Source organism: Citrus sinensis, chromosome 3 (genome assembly GCF_022201045.2).
Source record: "Citrus sinensis cultivar Valencia sweet orange chromosome 3, DVS_A1.0, whole genome shotgun sequence".
NCBI lineage: Eukaryota > Viridiplantae > Streptophyta > Magnoliopsida > Sapindales > Rutaceae > Citrus > Citrus sinensis.
In genome coordinates, this window is record NC_068558.1 from 47295930 (window position 1) to 47317491 (window position 21562).

Below are 21562 nucleotides of genomic sequence, written 5' to 3' on the forward strand. Positions count from 1 at the left end.
GACCCACTTCAATTTCCAAAATCAATACCAATTTCAATCCTTTCTCCATCTATTTAGGTAGCTGGCTCTTCTCCAAGCATAGTAAAACGAACCCCACTTAAGACTAAGACTATATGCTATTGTTGCCATAAGAACGGATGCTTCTTCTTTTTCTCCTGTATCTTTGGGTCCCCTTATATCCTACTATCTTATATATATGTTAAAGTGTGCTAGGTACTCTATTTGGTACAACCAACTTGTTAGTTTATTACTCTCTCTCTCTCTCTCTCTCTCTGCGTCTCAATTCTATTTTTCCTTTTTTTTGTCTTGTAAATGCCTGAAAGCATGAGTATATCAGTAAACGGGCAGTCTCAGGTCCCCCCTGGCTTCAGATTTCATCCCACAGAAGAGGAACTCTTGCATTACTACCTGAGGAAAAAGGTCTCATCCGAGAAGATCGATTTAGATGTGATTCGTGATGTCGATCTTAATAAGCTCGAGCCGTGGGATATACAAGGTCAGAAATTATCCTTTAATTATTACGCGCATGCCTTGATGCATATTGCAGCTTTTCCCGTTAATTTAGTGATGTAATTAATGTTAGTTTTAATGGACACGTACTTCATACGCAGAGAAGTGCAAAATAGGTAGCACCCCTCAAAGCGATTGGTACTTTTTCAGTCACAAGGACAAGAAATACCCCACTGGAACTCGAACAAATCGAGCTACTGCTGCTGGTTTCTGGAAGGCTACCGGTCGTGACAAGGTGATACACAGTAACTGTAGACGTATCGGCATGAGGAAAACTTTGGTCTTCTACAAAGGTCGAGCTCCCCATGGCCAAAAATCCGATTGGATCATGCATGAATATAGACTCGACGACAATCCCAATGAAATTACTAATGTAATTTATCAAATTAAACCAAATTTCCGAAAGCCCTCATTACTTTTTAATCATTAATTTATTTTATTGATGATATAATTTATGTGGTATAGGTATCAAATGTCATGGGAGATGCAACGCAGGAAGAGAGTTGGGTTGTATGTCGTATCTTCAAGAAGAAAGATCACCACAAAACCCTAGGAAGCCCTACAAGTTCATCTATCAATGGAAACCGAATGTTCAATTCATGCAATGAAGGATCTTTGGAGCAGATTCTTCAACACATGGGTGGCACTTGCAAGGAAGAAAGTGATGAACCCAACAATAACCTGAGACTTTACAGGGCAATATTGGGCACTGGTACTGGGGGGTTCGATCACAATGACCCGTTCTTGAAACTTCCAAGCCTAAGGAGTCCGAACTCCTCTGGTAGCCAAAATAATTATCATCACTATCCCATGCCCATGGTCACAGAAATTGAAGGTTCAGTTTCCAATCAGGTGAGTAGTAGTAATCTCAATAATTCTGTTTATCACACGGAGACGGAGTCATCATCAGGACTCACCAGCTGGGCAGCCCTTGATCGGCTTGTAGCCTCTCAGCTCAATGGCCAAACTGAGACATCAAGGCAATTAGCCTGTTTCAATGAGCCTACAATGGCACCCTACTGCAACCCCACTGATGATGATCATCAGCATGATTTCCAATTGCCACCCCTACGATCCTCATCAATACTATCATCCAACAGCTCTTATCATGGATCAGAAGATTATAACAATGAGATAGACATCTGGAATTACACCAGATCATCGTCATCATCTGACCCACTGTGCCACGCGTCAAATAACAGGTTATAACAGAATAACCCAACATTTTAAATATATAGCTTTATTATTATATAAGGTCAGAAGAGTATGATTATAGCAGTAACGTGATAAATGAATATGAGTGAAGTTATATATATAAGATTGGGTTGCATTGTCAACTATCACCTTTACTAATAATCAATCAAGATGTCTACCATTTCAGCTTGCTATCTAGAAGGCCTAGCAAAAACAGCGGGTGCGTGTGGTTTGATTGATATATTAGCCAACTGATACAATGATTTCACCTTTTTCTTCTCTAAAATTACCATCATCGAGGTGGTCATGTTTGGTCTCTTAATTATCTATGAGTCACATGGTTTGTCGGTTTGTTTGAGAAGCTGAATCGATGGCTCCGCTCCATATCCAACTGTTGGCCACACGCGCGATGCACGTGCACGTATTTTAACATACACATTAAATATCCATAATCTTACAAATTAGTTAATATTAACCAATTTTTTGTGATAAAATTTCCTGAGATTAATTATTATCTTGTAATCAAATTTTAATTTATGTCACTGCATGTACTAATAAAAACCTTAACCTTTTATGACTTATGAATGCGAGATTATTTGGTGAGGTCCCTTCACCATGCATAGGGAAAAGGTTGTTGCACTTTATATTCGACGTCAACTTTTTCGCGTACAAACTCGTAGAGCACTTTCTTGCCAACCATTTCTCTTTCTTAATTTTTTATAAGGATAAAGATTTTCATTAAAACAAAACTTTTTTTTTTTTGGGAATTAATAAAAGGCTCCACGTCCCAAAAACATGCAGCAGGCATTTGGTAAAAGGATTATAAGCTCCCTTGAAGAATTAATTTGAACCGGGAACAGACTTTGATTCATAACCCTTTGGATTAATTAGTTTCTCCGGTGTTTAGATCAAAATATTAGAGGAGGTGCTGCTCAAAGTCTCCGAAGATCTGTTCCAGTCGGTCTGTGAATAAAATAGCATGGTAGAGTTCATTATAATAAGGACAGTAATTGTTAGTATTCATAACTTGATTAGTAAGCCAGATTTCTTAATAATGAAGTAACCTTGCTTCTTTCACTTGCCAAACAAACACTACTTTGTAAGATTCTTTCATCCCAGGGGTGGCTTTAAGTATAGGCAAATAGACAATCACCTAAGGCTTTAACTTTTAAGAAAGTCTCGTGTTTTTTAGTATTTTATTAATAATTCTCTAATTAATACTATTTCTTTAAAAAAATTATGCAAGGTAATAAACTATTAGACATTTCTCTAATTAATAATTATTTTTTTATAAAAAAAATCTATATTTGGTAATCTTATTGTTAAAGAGATATAATTAATAATATTTTCGAACCATTGATTCATTCATTATTAGTTTTTCCAAGAAAAATAAATAATTTTTTACCTTTTTAGGTTCTTAAAAATGCTTAATTATTAAACATTAAAATTTTGGACTTTGAATATTCCTTTTAATTTCTATTAAGAACCTTATGATCTAAAAAATCATAGATGAAAAAAAAAATTTCTCACTCTCTTCTCTGCAAAGAAAATTATTACATACATTATTCATTCAAAAAATAAAACATTAGTTTCTTGAAATAAAAAATCCATATCCATTATCTGATCATCAATTTATCATCTCAACTTTCTATATGCTACCATTTCTAAATATTCTATTTGAAAAAGTATTGTTCTCATTTATTTGTTTGTTTATTTTTGTAAAAATTCTAAAGAACGTAAATTTTAGGTTTTGTTTTTGAAATTTTTTAAGATCTTCTTGATTATTTGTTGAAATTCAAGAACTGAAGATAAAATGAATTTTAAGCTCTTAGGATGCTTTTGCAGATAGATATTCTTTCAGTTAATTCTTTCTTTCCAGTCATATACTATATATGATAAGAAATCAAAAACATTTGTCATGACATGCAACAAAAGCAGATTCCATAGTACAATTTAAGAAAAATAATGGGCACGGATGATTTCTGCGAAGGTTGGCATTCATGTTCGTCGTCTTGTTATCCATTATGGCATGCTCATGATTTCAAATAATCAAATTATTTCTCAGTGCATAATTCCGAACGTGGAATGAAAAGTCAATATCCAGAACTGTCCGCGGAGATACCCTCAGTATTGCATTGCCCGTAGGTTGTTTAAACTTTGTTGTAAGCTAACCAATAAATAATTACGAACTAAAACACGTCATTATAAGTACCAGACCCACATCCCAACTGGCTAACAAATGACATCAATTGAGGCGTCATGCACATATTGGGTAACACAATACGCTGTCAAATATCTCCCCAATCATTCTTTAATTTTCAGATGCCATAATTTCAATTTAATATGGTCAAACTGCCATCAATTCATAAGTCCAAAGTATCAAATAGTATAATAAGTCCAAAATATAAAAGTCGCCACATGACATAAGTTCATGAATAATGTACCTTAACAAATGCAATGATAACTTTATCAATAATAATCACATTTCCCCCACGAAAATAATGTTCCAACCATTTTGTATCTTAAAACTAACTAAAATATGTCTTAAACTAATTAAACCACTAATACAGCTAAAAAATGAAACATATACATGAAATTAAAAGCATAGTTTCTGTCTACTTTTTTTTCCTTTTTATTTTCGTTAAGATTTTTGTCCTCGTAACTTTTTGTTGATTTTACATATTCTGTTACCTCCAATCTGTTATATATGTATAGTTTAAAGTTACAACACTGCACCAACCCTCTGTATCATTGAGTATTACGAACATGGAGAGCCTCTGCTGCTGTTAATTAGACCATGATTTTTCAGAGCTGTTAGTCATCATTTGGACACTTGGATGAACACTTGGAGCACAAAATCAGAGATTTAATTATCAATGTTAGGTGAAAGGTGGGGTCGGCCCATGCGGGAAAGGTGTTACATCTGATCAAAACGAGGCACCGAATAGATCGATTTGATTGAAAGCAGAATATGTAAGGTTATCTCTTTTGAAATCCGAAGTCGAGAATCGAATATTAATTATTAATGTCATTAAAAGGGAGGATATGCTAATGCCTTGTTTTACACATTCTTAAGACTGTCTCTTCTTCGAGTCTTTGAGAGAATACTTCCAACAGTAAAAAGAAAAAAATTGCTAATTTTCACTAACTTCCAGGAAACTAGGGTATATTAGGTTTATTGAAAGAGGAGACTGGCACCACTATCCTGTCTTCATGTCATCAATCAGCGAGAGATTACTTTGTCGATATAGATTTGGATTGAGTACTGAGTTGGTTTTTTTGTTAATATTTTTTAAATATAAAATTAATAATCATTAGATAATAATATAAAACTAATTAAATTTTAATATTATATTGTTATACATGTATATGACAGAGGATTATGAAGAATGAGTATAGATCAGCTTAGCATTGGATCCAAATATCTTATTTTTAACCTAAAATTACTTCACATATGCCTAGCGAATTATGTTTTTGCTAAGAAAAATCACAGCATTGCGAAAGAAATTCCCACTTGCCAATCTATGAAATAACTTGAAGCCATTTTATTATATATGTATTAATTTTTTATGACCATTCATACACCGTTATTAAGTTAAAACCTTCTTATAGTAATAAATTAGATTGATCCCAACATTATGATAAAATGGCATCCATTCATTAAATGATGGATCGGTTAATAATATTTTTACTTTATGAAAATTCATCCAAATTTTTTTGCATAATATATTAATTATTTTAGAAAATGAGTATTATATTTTTTATAAAAAAAAAATATTACAATCAACACATACAAAATATACAGGGATTGGATATACTCTTATTAGAATTTAGAGAAATAAACCCATGGGGTTTGAATCAAGGTTTTCAACATGAGTGTTGCTATTGGCACGCCTCAAATATCCTCATAAAACCTCTATTCTTAAGAGTCCCAGTAAAAGTAATTAAAATAATTTCTCACTCTAACCTTGCTCTCATCTCTCTCAATAAACTACAATAAGATTTTGACCATCTCTCTATATCTAAAGAACTTTCGAAATTTAATATAAAATCCTTCTTTCACCTTCTCATAGTATTCAAATTTTTGTTGATATTAAGAAATAACTCAGATAAATAAACACATTAGTTTAGCATAGGGATGACAATGGGCTGGGGTGGATTAGGGGTGGGGAGGCCTACCCATTCCTCACCCCATAATTAATTTTCGCCCGCATTCCCCACCTCATTCTCCAATAATTTTAATGGGGTGGGGATGAGGAATTGCCACGTGGAGAATGATTTTCCTATCTCCACCTCATTTCTCTTTTACTTATTTAATTATTTTACAATAGGTATAGATACATAATTTCAATAAATTAAAAGTTAAATACTTAAATAAAATAAAATCATCATCATATTATAAAATATTTAAATTATTCAAAAAACTTCAAAAGTTTGAAATAATATTTTGAAATGATATCAAAATTACAAAATGTTTGGATAAATAATGACAAAAAAAATAAAAGGAAAAAAAGAATTTGAAATTAATGCCCTTTATTCAATTAAGGTTAAAATTGTAAATGTAAAAACGAGGGGTTCTATAAGAATATTGAAGGGGTGCCAATATTTTAACTCTTTCAACATATATTGACAGGCTTGATTTATGAATGGGCTCCGGATATAATAATTTTATGGCAATAAGCAAGCACACATTAAAACACCCGAAAAAAAAAATGAAACCACATAGACAGTATTTTTTACTCGAAATATTTTAATCTTATTGAGATAATAATAATAAGGGTCAGGCTATATTTAGACCTATAAATATACTCTTTACACCTTTTTTTAATAAAAATTTAAATTACATGAATACCCATTACTAAAATTACTATTTAAGACAAAGATAAGTCTTTACTTTTAACACCCATCTTCTTATTCCGTTTCTTCATCCTCTCCACATCCATGCTATCTTGTAAATTTAAGTAATATGTTAATCATTTATGGCAACTGAATCCTTGTGAGAACAACAATAAAAATGGAATTATGGAGACTCACGAAAATTACCAAAGATAATACAGTTTACCTAATCATAGAATTCAACCTTTCTTATTATTATAGTAAAAAAAACAAATATTCTAGTAAGGAAATTAAAAAATCATACTCACAAACAATCAGAGAAAAAAGAAAATTCAATTTTCATAGATATTGTCAAAATCAAAAGCCCATCAAATAAATCAAGGCGATGTTGTCATTTCTAGAAATACATTATATAACCTATCTCATTGTGTATACTAGAGGTGATTTCTTTTTAATGATTAGTGTTTATAGAAAGGAATAATAAGGGGAAAAAAGAAAAAAAAGAAATCATAAGACGTAAAAAAAGATAATAAAGCAAAAAAAGATGAAGTTTGATTTTGGTGTATGCAGACAAAATTTTGTAGTTTTAGAAATTAAATATTGAGATTTTTAAATATGGTTAATTTTAGAATTATAAAGGGTTTAAAGAGAAAAAAATTAATTTTTAACTTTTGTTAATGGTGTATAGAAAAAATGAGTGTAGAGAATTCAAATAGCATCGTGCTAATAATAACACCACAACCACCACCGGATAGGAACAATAAGAATGACATCCTCGTGGTCTGTTAAAATAATTATATACGCGCTCTTCTTTTCAAAATTAGTCATAGAGACTCTTTTTTTTTTTTTTTTTTACAACTATAATTGAGAGTCATTATTGTCAAAGGATCTAATTAACTAAAAAAGGAGTCTATATTACCATTTATAATATATATATATATATATATCTTCATGATCATTTCACTAAATCACCAAGATGTTGTTACCTTTTTCCCAAGCAAATATTTTTAGGGTGGGGATATTTTCACCCTATTATTTTTGTAAATTCATCTCACTTTTAGAAAATAATTACAATTAGTTCACAATATCTTTAAAAAATACAAATCAATAAAAATTTTATATAGTTAATCAATTAAATTCTTCTATTTATTTCTTCCTTAGATTTCTTTGACCATCTTTGATCATAAACTTTAATATAAGTTTCATTTTATTATTTTATTATTATGTTATAAAATGTCCAAATTGCCCCAGTAAACATGAGTTAGTATATCTAATAATGTGTGTATTTAATTTTAAGACTTATAATTTAAAATTTTTAAATGAAATCTAATTATTATTTTCACTACCTTATGTGTAAATGACATAAATTTGAAAGCTTAATAATTTAGATGAGCATTGTTCCACAAAGAAACTATGTTAGTTTAATTAAAGTTTAATAATCATACTAACAAAGTAGCATTAGAAACAACGAGTTTGGTATAAAATTAGAAAAATATTAAAGTTAAATAAAGTAAATTCTTAGTAGTTTTATTTGTAAAGGTAAAATAGTCAATTTAAACTTTTGCTAAAGAAATATTTGTAACAAAAAAAAATTAAATCACAAAAGGTAAATTAAAATAGATTTAATTAATTAATTTTATATGATTTTTTTAAAAAAAATAATATACACTTTTTACAATTATTTTTTAAAAATATGGTGGGTTTACGAAAGCTATAAGATAGAGATATCATCACCCATAATTTTACTGATTTAATGTTGAATATGTGCATTCCGCAAAGATATGGAAAGCTTGCAGAGCTATGTTAAGCCCACAAGTCGCGGCAGTCTAAACCAAATGCCAATCGGACTTGGATGTTTGTCGGTTTTGAGAGGGGAAAAAGCATTAGCGTGGTCTTGATGAGTTGAATCTAGGGTTGCCAAAATCTCGGGCTCAGGCCGGGCTTGGCAAAGCCTAAGCCCAAATTTATGTGTTAAACTTTTTAGAAAATTGTTTTTATTATATTTTATAAATTAATAAATAATATATATATAATTTTGTATTAGTTAGGCTTCAAAAACTTTAAAAATGTATTATAGGTAGGTTAAATAAATATTAAAAGGTGTATTTTAATTAGGGTTAATTTTAACTTATCCACTTGTGAAGTGACAATCTTTAAATTATCCCCCTTACTTTTGAAATATCAAATTCCTTTTAAAATTGTTATGTCTCCGTTACTTTTAATGGCCAAAGGGCTAAAATAATATTTGTACATTCCCCAGCATTCAATAAACAGAAAAAGATCAAACCTCTATATGGGCTAATGTTAACAATTCCAAATCTTTTTAGTTTTTTTAAAACACATATAGATATTTTAATTATTTGTAGTATGCATTTTAATACTTTAAAATATTTTCATTTTACACCTATATGACCAACTTTATTTGAACTAATTAAATTTTACTTTTATGTACTTAAAAAATTTATTTAAAAATAAATAAAGAAATTAACTAAAGCTGTAAATGTAAAAAGAATAATATTTTACCTGCATCATCATCATCTTGCAAAGGTATTTAAAAAATGTAGATATAAAGAAAAAAAAACTCAAAGATCAAAAGAAAATGACCAAAGGGCTAAAATAATATTTGTACATTCTCCTAGCATTCAATAAACAGAAAAAGATCAAACCTCTATATGGGCTAATGTTAACGAGTATAAATCTTTCTAAATTTTTTAAAACACACATAACTATTTTAATTATTTGTAGTATGTATTTTAATACTTTAAAATATTTTCATTTTACACCTATATGACCAACTTTATTTGAACTAATTAAATTTTACTTTTATGTACTTAAAAAATCTATTTAAAAATAAATAAAGAAATTAACTAAAGCTGTAAATGAAAAAAGAATAATATTTTACCTTCATCATCATCATCTTGCAAAGGTATTTAAAAAATATAGATATAAAGAAAAAAAATCAAAAATCAAAAGAAAAATGCTACCAGAGACTTAATTTAAAGCTTCAACAAGTACATCATCGCACACAACCCATAATTCTTCAAAGCCTTTGCCTAATCACCAAACCCGAAATAATCAAACAACAATGAAGTAAAGTCAATCTATTATTAATAATATGGTTTAATTCAAGATTAAATATTATTCATAATCTAAAATTAAGTAATTTCAAATGTTAAATTATAGCATTTCCTAATTTTCTAGTAACAGCAAATCAATTAAACAATCAAAATAAAATTTTGAAATAACAATCCCAAACCACGGTGTTTGAGAGCTGTTGCAGGACGATGTTCAAGACGACCTGCAACTCTCCGGCAGTCACAGCCATGCTGTAGTTGTTCTCTGCTGGAAAAAAGGAAAATAAGTGTGGCCTTGATTGCTAAAAGTAGCAATAAGAGGAAGATCAATGAGACTCTTGACTGCCGAAGAAGAATAACAGTGACGAAACTCTTGGCGGCGCTATGACAATGCTTTCGCCTAAAATTGCTGAGTTTGTAGGTTGTTCGTACAATGAATGACACGACTAAATTGGCGGTGGGTTGGATGGTTCTACAGTGACGTTAAGGAGACAAAAAATTCAGCTTTTAGCCGCTAGATTTTGAGGATTTTGATGTCACTGCCATCACCCATTTGCAAGTTATAAATTATGACTTCTAGGTTTTGAATTTTAGTATGTAGAAATTAAGTTTTTGTTTTGATACGATATGAGATTGGATTTGTATAATGATTGTATGGTTGCCATGTACCTGAAAAGAGGGGGAGGGGGGGGGGGAAGAAGAAGAAAAAGATGAAGAAGGAGAAAGGCATAGAAAAAAAAAAGAAAGGAAAAAGGAGGAGTAAGGCAAAGAAAAAAAATGAAAGTATAAGACGAAGAAGTAAAGAAGATGAAAAAAGAAACGAAGTGAAAGAGAAATTCAATGTTTCATTTTTTATTTTAATATTAATTTTTATTATGTCTATGGACTTAAAAATGTGACATAAGAAAATAAATGGGTCATGGGGTACTTTAAAAATTATAAAGGGATAAAAGAAATATATTCTTAAAAATCATGTGTGTAACGTTTAAGTTAACGAATTCCGTTATTACTGAGCTATTGTTGTATTTTATTAAGTTAAAATGGTCAATCGTTAAGAATGATAATTTTTTATGGATAATTTAATGTTTTCAAAAGTAAAAAAGTAATTTAAAAATTATCACTTTACGAAGAGGTAGGACAAAGTTAACTTTTTTAATTAAAATATATATATATATATATATATATATATATATATATATATATATATATTATTTTATATTTATCTACTTTCGAGCCTAACTCGACTTTTTAGGTGAAGCCGAGCATAGTCTAAGTGTTTAAAAAAAATGTGGTCGGGCTCAAGTTAGATGGACTTTTTCTGTCATCCCCAGTTGAGTCAATGTCGCATCCTTTCTATCCACAAATGAATATCTACAATCTTATCCTTGACTAAAATTACAACCAAAGACAAAACACTAATTCGACTTAAGAGGCACATGATTTATTCTTTCAATAAACTCTTCATGCCCTATATGTTACAGTTAGACGTCAAAAAATAACAAATAAAAGAATTGAAGAACAATCTTCCATATGACATCGGTCGAATTCATTAATCTTTCTTCTCTATTGACATTAGAAAAAATCTTTCGTTGTTGTTGATCGAAAGGAGATCAAAATTTGAACAACTAGTTTCTGGAACATAAACCACTTTGATTAATATCTGCCCAGAAGGCCCATTGGCTTGTTTTCACCTTTTATTAGAACATTCAAAGCCTATTAACATACCCATATGAGAATTGAGCTATCATCGCAAACTCAAAATGAATTATCCATTAAAAGAAAAACTTAACCGCCAGTGGCCATTCAACAAAAGAAGAGAAATTGGTTTTCATTCTTGAAGATCCTTTAAGCAAACCATTAAATGTAGCTATATGAAATCAATTTGACATCATTTTTACAAATAGAAGCAGGAAGAGGTTTATTTATGTAATTAACGTTGACTGAGGATTTATTTAGAAGACGGGTTATAAGAGGATAATAAAGTGGTGTAAATAGAACACTCCGATGGTCTAGATAACTGAAAAGCCTAGTTCTTGGCCCTAGACTTGGGTTTTCTAGATTCCTGTTGGGCCAATCTTAACCCACAATACAAAAACACAGGCGAACAAAGTTGTACGAAACAAAAGGATTTTGCAAATTAATTTGGGATGCATGGATCTGCCTCTCCGTTTACTCGAGCAATAGCATTTACGGTTAACAATAAGGTTTTCCCAGAGATTGCCATTCTGGGATTCGATTGAATAACAGGTTGCATTGCGCCGAGTCTCCTATGATTCTACTGACAATTTCTTTCAAATTCCCACATCTCATGATGATGATGGGTGAAATAACATTTTACGTGGTGCATATTCCTCCTTTTCAAACATTTAATAAAGGCCAGAAATTTCGCTATCCAGAATGATATGATTCGTCCAAGTTTACTTGTTAATAGAAACAATATAAAATGATCAAATTCACAAGCCGATTCAATTCAAACCCATTCGAATCTTCAAGACTTGACTTCATTTGACCGCGCCTAAGTCCTAACATGGAAGAAAGTCACGTGTCCATCATTCACCCATGGGGTTAAATTACAATGTACATTCCGATATTCCATATCTCTATTCTACTACAAAACGTTTGACTATCGTGGTCACATGACTTTTGGTCAAAGATGTAACAGCTGAAGGGCCTGAAGCTGATGAACATGTTGTACTAATGTTATGTCTTTTTTGTCTATTTTTTTTTTCCTTTTAAATGAAGGACTATCGTGGTCCATGAACTACCTGATGTTTCTCGTCCGGATGGTACAAGCACGTGACAGCATCAGAGGAGCACCGTTGTCTTAAAAAGAAAGTGAGAAACTCAAAGCCTTTTTAACCAGAAAAAGAGGAAAAAAAAAAAATAATGAAAGATCCTTCGATCTTTGTTAAAGCTGTTTTGGTTCTTGTGCCTTCCTCAACATGCCATTGCTCTCTCTCTCTCGTGGGCTTTCAACGTTCTCGAATCAATCGATCACACAGACAGCCACTATCTCCTTCACAATTCTTCACGTTCATTTTAAATTGTACAAGTGAAGAATGCATTAACATTTTTAAGTAATGTGAAAATAAAATACTTTTATTTTATGTCAATGCTTAGATGTTGACGTACAATCTGACACCAGTACCATTAGTGTTCCACTCATGCTGCTGAAAATACAATTAGGCCTTAAACCATGTAGATAAATCTTCATGGATTATATTATTAAATCTTAGCTGCAGAGTTATAGACGTCAGAGTGCGCTGTCTCCTCTCTGTTACATTGTATTAAAATCTCTCTCTTTTATCATACAAAGAACAGTCAAAATTACAAAGTGGGCTCCGGCTATCACTTCTCTATTATAATTTGATACAATCAGGAAACCATGGATTTTAATTTACTTCAAAGTTTCTGGCTCACTTAGATCTTTTCTTAGCAGTATTTGCTGTAAATGCAGCTGGGTTTAAGCATATGCTAATTTGATTTTATGGGCAAGAGAGGAGGCACCTCGTGGTTGACTGCTGTGAAAAGGGCTTTCAGATCTCCCACTAAAGAGAGTGAAAAGAAGAGTAGCAGGCAAAGAAGAGAAGAGCATGACCAAGAAGACGATGATGAGAAGGTTTTTTTTTTTCAATTAATTATTAGTCTTTTATTATGCTTCTTCTTGAATCTTGATCTATTTTTGTTCAAATGCGTGGTTCTTGATTTGTTGGTTTTGTGTAGAAGAGAGAGAAGAGGAGATGGCTATTTAGGAAAACCACCAATCAAGAAACGGTAGCACAGCAACAAACCTCAACAAAGGAGAGAAGTAGCGCTCATCATGTCACCGGCAGCACTAGTCAGGCTGATCGTGCGGCGGAGGAGCACAAACACGCCATTGCCATGGAGATGGCCACCGCAGCTGCCGCTGAAGCTGCGGCGGCCTCTGCTCACGCGGCGGCGGAGGTGGCCCGGCTCATTAGACCTCCTACTTTCAATGCCAGAGAAATTTATGCTGCCATTGTTATTCAGACCGCCTTCAGAGGTTATCTGGTAAGCAAAATATAAAATGATTGAGCAAGTTTAATCCTTGAACAAAAAATATGCATCAAAATTCATAAATAATTACTATTCTTACATTAAAACTAATGACTAAAGATTGATTATGCTAATTTGTGATGTGTTTGTAAAGGCAAGGAGAGCACTTCGTGCACTAAAGGGGCTAGTAAAGCTGCAAGCACTTGTAAGGGGTCATAATGTTAGAAAGCAGGCCAAGATGACACTTCGGTGCATGCAAGCTTTGGTTCGAGTGCAGGCTCGGGTGCTTGATCAACGCGTGAAGCTTTCTCAGGACGGCAGCAGAAAATCCACGTTTAGTGACACGAATACTACTGTATGGGAATCGAGGTATCTTCAGGACATCTCAGATAGAAGATCAATGGTGAGTTTAATTTCTTATTTACTGCAATGTTTTGTTACCCTTTGGAATTACATTTTTTTCTTTTTTTTAAAATTTTTTTTTTAATCTTGCTCTCTTGGTGCAATAAGCTCAGTGAAAAGAAAGAGGGTTAAGGTTTTCAAAAGTAACTGCCAATGAAAGCAAGTTGGTGATAATGAATTACAGTTTCGGAAGTTACGATATATAAAAAAAAAAAAAAACGATCACATCGAAAAGAAAGAAAAAAGTTCCCATTTCAATAGTAAACAGTAAAACAAATCAAATTAATGTCCAAAATCATTCTTTCTCTGATGTATTGGCATATATTTGCATCATAGTCAAGAGAGGGAAGCAGCATAGCAGATGATTGGGATGAAAGGCCACATACAATTGAGGAAGTTAAAGTTATGTTGCAACAAAGAAAAGAAGCTGCATTGAAACGTGAAAGGACATTATCTCATGCCTTCTCCCAACAAGTATATATTCTTCTTTATTATGCTCTCTAATTCCTTCTCTTTTTTAGCAGTTTAGTTTCGTAACTAATTTGGTTAAGTTTTGCTTGAAATCCCATATCAAAGATGTGGAGAAATGGCAGGAGCTCATCAATGGGCGACGCAGATGAGCTAGAAGACAGACCAAAGTTGCTTGACCGATGGATGGCTACAAAGCCGTGGGAGAGCAAAGGAAGAGCTTCGACTGACAACAGAGATCATATTAAAACAGTTGAAATTGACACATCCCAACCTTATTCATATTTAGCTCCTAATCTTCGGAGAATAAATCATCAAAATCAATATCACCAACACCAACAACAACATGGCCAATACCAAAGACCTGCTTCTCCAAGTCATAGAGCCCACCAAAATCCATCCCTTCACCACTCCCCTGTCACACCCTCACCATCCAAAACCAGGCCTATTCAAGTTCGGTCTGCTAGCCCTCGTTGCCCAAGAGATGATAGAACTTATAACACATCTCAAACACCAAGCTTGAGGTCAAACTACTACTACACTGGCAATGTGCATCAACAAAGCAGAGGAGGTGCAAGTAGTAGTGGTACATTGCCTAATTACATGGCAGCAACTGAGTCTGCTAAGGCTAAAGCTCGCTCTCAAAGTGCGCCAAGGCAAAGACCATCAACACCTGAGAGGGATCGAGTTGGATCAGCAAAGAAACGACTTTCATTTCCGGTGCCAGAACCATATGGTGTTGCAATGGGATATGGAAACCATGGACAAAACTTGAGGAGCCCAAGCTTTAAAAGTGTGGCTGGATCACATTTTGGGTTGGAGCAACAGTCTAACTATTCTTCTTGCTATACTGATAGCATTGGTGGTGAAATTTCGCCTTCTTCCACTAGTGACCTTAGAAGGTGGTTGAGGTAATTTATGGTCAAGTATTTATGACAATGTGTGAACAATAACCTTGTTAGGTTTCTTTTAATTTAATATGAGGTTGTGATGAATAGTCAGCTGGAATGTAATGTAGACTGGAGATTGGGGTAATTGATCGTCTGTATCATTTTTCTGGGTTGTTATTTATAATCTGAAGCTGAATCGATGTCCTTTTGAGGTTTCTTTTCAACTCTGTATTTGTTGCTGATGGTCCATTTTTTACAAAATAAAAATCAAGATTTGGATGGTCGTATATCATTTCCCCTAAAAATATTTGATTTAGTGATTGCTTCAAACGGCAGGCAGCAGCCAACCATAAGGGCCATCCTGCTAGCTGATCTTTCCTTATCTTCTGTTTCATCAAAAATGGACCCCATAAACCATGGGAGCTGTCTTTCATTTTCGGGTAGTCCATTATTTCTTCCTCATCTTTATGCTTTATAAATGCCACTCAGTGCGTGGCAGGTAACCCATTCTCTCCATAGAAGTTTGTGACTGTGGGTTCAAGTCACAGCAGACTCAACAGACCCATGTTTTCCACCTATAATTAGATCGAAATGGATATGTACTTCGACCATTAGTGGTCTAAAAATTTAGATCGTACAATAAAATTAATTTAGGTTAGTCCTAGTTATAATTGGGTGAGTGAAAATATTTTTTCTGAGTATATTAGTAGAGTAGACTTTTAGACCGTACAGTAAAATTAGTTTAGGTTGTCGTAAAAGTTGCACTATAAACAGGAGCTTGACATGAACCGTGTCCATGTACTATGATTTTCTATCTTCGCTGAAATTCATAATGAATCACCGAATTGATAGCCTGTATCTGTGCGTGCTGGTAATGGAATTGGGTCATTAAAAGCCTATTCGGTATTTTTTAAAAAAAATTGATATTGTTTGTAAACAAAAATAGAATGAAAATGATATTTTATAGATGTTTTATTCCGAATTTAAGTATATGTATTGTGTCATTTTTTATATTCTATGTTTTAAAAATGAAAACATGTTTTGCATCATTTTTTTATATTCTCTATTTTAAAAATAAAAGGATACAAATTTTGATAGATATAATTGAAAAAGATATAAATTAGTGAGTATGTGCTCATAGTACCATTTTTAAAAAGCAGTTTTTACCAAATATTTAAGTCATCTTATAGTTATAGAGTAAAATTTTAGAAAATTCTAAAATATTATTATTTTTTTATTTAATCTCCGTTAACTAATCAAATAGTTCATTTAAAATTAAATAAATTATAAATTACTAAATCATAAAAGTACCTAGACAAACATGTCATAATTAATTTAGTATTAACATTGCTAAAAAAGTTTTATGTTGTCATTTTTCTTAAATTATAATTAAGATAAAATTACAACACATTGTTTAAGCAAAAATAATTATCTAATTACACAATAAATATCATGAATTACGTGTATAATCATGCCACATGAAAGTTGCAATTATATCTCTTGTAATACTCATCTTTACAACATTTCTTAGAAATAAATCAATATTAGTAAGTGACTTATTATTATTATTATTATTAGTGTTTCAAGGGGCCTACATAAATTGCAAATAAACTATCAGATTTCAAATCAAGCATTATTCTGATAGTGTATTTTCGTTTTTAAACCTTTACCTCCGAATTCCAACTCGAATAATCACCTTGAAAAAGTTATTACAGTCCTGAGTGTCCCTATAGGTGATTAATGAGAAATATTTTGTGGCTTTATGAAACAAGCTTTAAATTTGGATTTTATGGTTAAAGACTTACAGACGTCTTAGAAGAAGAAATTATTTTCTTGACTTGGAGGATTTGACATACACTTTTAGATCCAAAGAAATAGAAATTTTTTAACTATCAAGATAGAAGCAAATTCCTTAAATCATACAGACATTATTATCCACTTAATTTATAATATGTCGCTAAGTTTCTATTATCTTGAATAACAATCACTTAGGTTGTGTTTGGTTACAAGGAATTTATCATTACTTACATATTTAGAAAATATGCTCACAATTATAATAATATTGTTACGATTCATTTGATATTACGAGGTTTTGGCTTAAAATAAAAAATTGCTGTGAAATGTAAATGTTCTAATTACGAAATTAAAGTTAATAGCATTTAGTAAAAAAATATTTTTTAAAGATTAAAAATTAAAAATTTATTAGGTTTTAATAAAAAAAATCGAGGAATAAAACTACCTCAATTCAAAATAATAATAATAATAATAATAAGTTGCAGAGTGTTTACTAATAACCAACAGGTAACAATCCAGTTACCAGACAAAACCTTGGCTTTAGTTACGGTTAAGGTCGGTCATATCAACTTTTGCAAGAACTTTTCTAATTACAGGAAATTATCAGGAATGGATTAGACAAATATTTTAATAGGGAGTTCGCCACGTATCCGTACATCGTCTTCAAGTTGAACTCACTCCAAAGAAATGGGGAAAAAAAAGAGGGGTGCTTGTATTTCGCTCGTTATTTCTCAATAGCTCAAAGGACTAAAGAAGATCATCAAACATAATGAGAAAAATCTTATTTAGATTCTATCACAACCAATGTTGATTTGATAATACCATCAATATTGTGAGTTTCACATTAAAATTTAGTAGGTGATCAATCGAATTCGGGCAGTGCGCTATACAAAAATAGACAATATTTCTTTCTGCATTTGGAATAACGTTACCTTGGTGCATATCCTCTTCATTAATTATACAAAAATAGCATAAATCCTTGATTGTCGCTTTAAGCTTTTCGAGATTCTAGTATTTTAAGCTTTTCACAGGAACAGGATCCAATCAAATGCTCATCTTCATCAAATAATTGACAAACGCTTATGGAAAAGCAGCCAACGCGGCTACCCTACCTCAGAAAAATGAAGGCAGCAACGCGTTTCTCCCACAGCATCCCAAGATGGGTTGCTCACCAGCACAAGGTATCTAAACCATTTACTTAAAATTTTTATTTTCGAAAAGGACCATATCTTTGAACTTGACGATCATGGAGAGTGGCGTCACATTGAGGCAGTTGATTAATGAGGCCGCCAAAGTTGGGCTCGCTTTGCCGAATGGACGGCATGACCACTGGCGGCCTTTTCGGAACTGGGGTTGCCCGTGGAAGCCCGTTATGGCCGAAGGAGATTTCGGTGCATGATTATGTTGAGGAGTTGAAAAATAGTCACTCCGGGAGGACCCCGAGATGCTTACGCAAGCTCCGGGTCCCCAACGAGATTCACCCTGATCGGATCGCGATGCGGCTCCTGTTCCTGTTTGTCATTTCCTATTCTGTATTTACTAATAATTAATAATAAGGCTACTTCATTTTCATCTATACACAAGCATTATTGAATTTTTTTTTTGGGGGCCATATTTTAAGCGATATTTGGTCAAGTTTCAAAACTATCAAGTAAGATTAGGGTTAAAAAGTTAATTTAGACTTTACATAATTATATCTCATTGTTTTTTTTTTAAAAAAGAAAAACATTATCAAGTTCTAAAGGCCATCTTAGGCTAATGGTTTTCAAATAGAAGTAGTGATATTTGACGCACTCAATTTATCTCATTAACCCTCGCTTTTCAATTAACATTATTTTTTTCTTCATAATTGTCTTTATTGAAAAATAATAAATAATTTAAAATAAATATTTTTTTCTTATCTCTCAACCTCACAATAGATTAACTTCTCATCTCTCAAATCTCTCTTTTTTTATTTGATTTATAATTTGAATTAAATATTAACTTCATCTAATCAAATCCTAAATTAAAATTAGACAAAATCTTAGATTATCACACAAAAATCAAAACCAATAATATCATCAACTACAATAAAATCCACCACTTATTTATAAAATTTAACAGAAACTCAACATTGAAACTCATCATATATTGATAGAGGTAATGGATTGACCGTCAAGAAGATAGATGGTAGTGGTGGTGTGAACTTATTGTTGACGAAGATAAGTGAGAAGGGTGATGGTTATGCTAGAGAGATGTATAGAGAGAATAAAATAAGATAATAATAATTTTTTGTTTTTACCAAGTGTAATTATGGAAAGTTATAAAGTAAATTTAAAAAAATGGCTGGTGAGATAATTTTACGGGGTGAAATATAATGACTCTTTTAAACAAAGTTCTTTAGTGAATCGTCTGTTGTTGTATAATCGGGGTATTAGAATCGAAAAAATTAAGAGTAGAGCTATTGGCACTTTTCATTATCCTTATAACTTCAAATAAAATTATATTTAACGACAAATAAGAATTAAAAATAATTAATTTTTTTTTACCAAATTACTTTCATTTATAATCAATCTAGTTTTTTTTTTTTTACCTATCACTTTCATCTGACCAAAATAAATTGAAAAAATTTAAGATAATATTGTTCTTTTTCTATTTCTTATTGATTAAGGTTTTTTATATCTAAGATTGCTATGATTGACATTCAAAATCCATCACCCATAATTTTTTTTTTAATGTGTAGGATAACAACAAAATTATAAAAGAAAAGAAAATTAGTAGGATACTACTTTGAGTTTTAAAAATAAAAAATAAACTAAAAAATAAAAAAAAATATCTTTAAAAAAATAAGATTTTTAAATAAAATAAAATAATTGAAATAGAAATTTTATAAGGAAATTAGAGGGATGCCAGCAGTCCAATTCAAAATTTTATTTGAATTTGGTGCATCCTTTTATTTTATTTTTTAAATTGAGTTAAAAAAAGAAAAAAATTAATATGGTAAATATAAAATCGATTAAATGCATGGATACTGAAATTGTCACCAGACTACCAAATTTCTATGATTTTCTTGTAGAATTTTTGAGTTTCACGCCATTTAGCTTTTACGGACCTTTTATTTTTTTATTCCAAATCATTTTGTAGAGATAAAAGTATTTGTACGTGCCCTCCGACTACTAATTTTGTTCTACACACACACACACACACACACACACTTACATGAGTATATATATTAAGATGAGAAGGTGGGAAGCCAATATTAAATGCAATTATCGACCAACTCTCCGATCAAGTGCGAATGATTATGACAAGTATGAATTTCATCACTGCTTATTAATTATTCTGACAACCCACAATCATGAAAAGCGGGAACTCCAGAAAAATAAAGTGGGTGTGTTTATGAGCAATGTGAACAAGTTCAGGAAAAACGATCCATTGAAGCCCTGCCACGGCGGCAGCTAGTGATAACCATTAATCACATAATGTTAAAGTACCCACTGACTGAATTATTGTTATGTCGCATGCCTCTGTAAATTTTAGTGCGGAATAGTGCGTTGGATGAGACACACGTTACGCACTCAATTACATTGCGGTATTGGCCGAATTAGACGGTTGTTCAGGGCCATAAATTGTAGGAGAGCCTCTGATTTTTGTTTTTTGTTTTTATTAATACACTATTCTTCTATTTTTTTTTTCAAGTAACATGTGTAAGAAAGTCCAATTTTTATTATTTTATAATTATCCAAAAATTAAGATTTTTTAATATAAATTCTATATTTGATAATTTTCTCATTGAAACTAAGATTTATTTTTCATAAAAATTTATATTTGATAACTTCGCGGTATAACTAATGATTTTAACTTTTAATTTTCTTCATTTTATTAGTCCTTTCAATGGAAATAAATTCAATACTTTCATTTTTCTTAAAAATAATAATTATTATTATTGTCCAATAAAAAAATCTATTGCTCTCTTTTCTATAAAATCCATTATAATTTGATCATCATTTTTATCTCAACTAGTAAATTTTTTTAAGTGTTATCATTCTAATCATTTTATTTTAAATTATTATTTTTTACCCAATTTTTATTTACTTTTATTTTTTTTTTATTGACATATGACTTATATAATCTAGAAAAAAAATAATTACGGGCTCACTTTTACGCCATTTGTTAGGTTATATTATTTGTAATTGACTTAAAAGTAATCTTTTTTATCTCTTTAATTAGTTGACAACTAATAAATTGAGTTCCGTGGAAAAACCTGAATTGAGATTAATATAAGTTTCAAATATTATAACACATCATTTGCACCACTCCATTATCTTTCATGCTTGCAGCACGCAGGCACAGCTTCCACGAGTTACAAGCTTCCCTTCAAATTCAAAGGCTGCAAGA

The 21562-nt window shown here is 31.5% G+C and overlaps 2 protein-coding genes across 3 annotated transcripts; both read left to right on the forward strand.

Moving 5' to 3' along the window:
- The first annotated feature begins 248 nt into the window (after nt 1-248).
- On the forward strand, nt 249-2148 carry LOC102619657 (NAC domain-containing protein 43). Its single transcript, XM_006491296.4, has 3 exons — nt 249-496; nt 612-883; nt 976-2148. Exons 1-3 carry the CDS (start codon nt 313-315, stop codon nt 1717-1719), a joined length of 1200 nt encoding a protein of 399 aa, XP_006491359.1. The 5' UTR covers nt 249-312; the 3' UTR covers nt 1720-2148.
- A 10352-nt stretch (nt 2149-12500) lies between these two features.
- LOC102619359 (protein IQ-DOMAIN 17-like) lies at nt 12501-15608 on the forward strand. 2 transcript variants are annotated; one of them, XM_052436219.1, is made up of 5 exons: nt 12501-13233; nt 13341-13646; nt 13786-14034; nt 14370-14507; nt 14610-15608. In XM_052436219.1, the coding sequence occupies exons 1-5, from the start codon at nt 13102-13104 to the stop codon at nt 15414-15416; spliced, it is 1632 nt and encodes a 543-aa protein (XP_052292179.1). In that variant the 5' UTR covers nt 12501-13101; the 3' UTR covers nt 15417-15608. The 2 variants fall into 2 exon arrangements, with proteins under 2 accessions (XP_052292179.1, XP_006491358.2); XM_006491295.4 differs by having other exon boundaries at nt 12505-13233; nt 13338-13646.
- Nucleotides 15609-21562: the final 5954 nt, after the last annotated feature.

Excerpts from the sequence above, each read along its gene's own strand:
- LOC102619657 (XM_006491296.4), top strand. The coding sequence starts at position 313 with ATGCCTGAAAGCATGAGTATATCAGTAAACGGGCAGTCTCAGGTCCCC. Across the intron at positions 497-611 it reads CGAGCCGTGGGATATACAAG|AGAAGTGCAAAATAGGTAGC; the intron begins GTCAGAAATTAT and ends CTTCATACGCAG. Across the intron at positions 884-975 it reads ATCCCAATGAAATTACTAAT|GTATCAAATGTCATGGGAGA; the intron begins GTAATTTATCAA and ends TATGTGGTATAG.
- LOC102619359 (XM_006491295.4), top strand. The coding sequence starts at position 13,102 with ATGGGCAAGAGAGGAGGCACCTCGTGGTTGACTGCTGTGAAAAGGGCT. Across the intron at positions 13,234-13,337 it reads AAGAAGACGATGATGAGAAG|AAGAGAGAGAAGAGGAGATG; the intron begins GTTTTTTTTTTT and ends GGTTTTGTGTAG. Across the intron at positions 13,647-13,785 it reads CCGCCTTCAGAGGTTATCTG|GCAAGGAGAGCACTTCGTGC; the intron begins GTAAGCAAAATA and ends GTGTTTGTAAAG.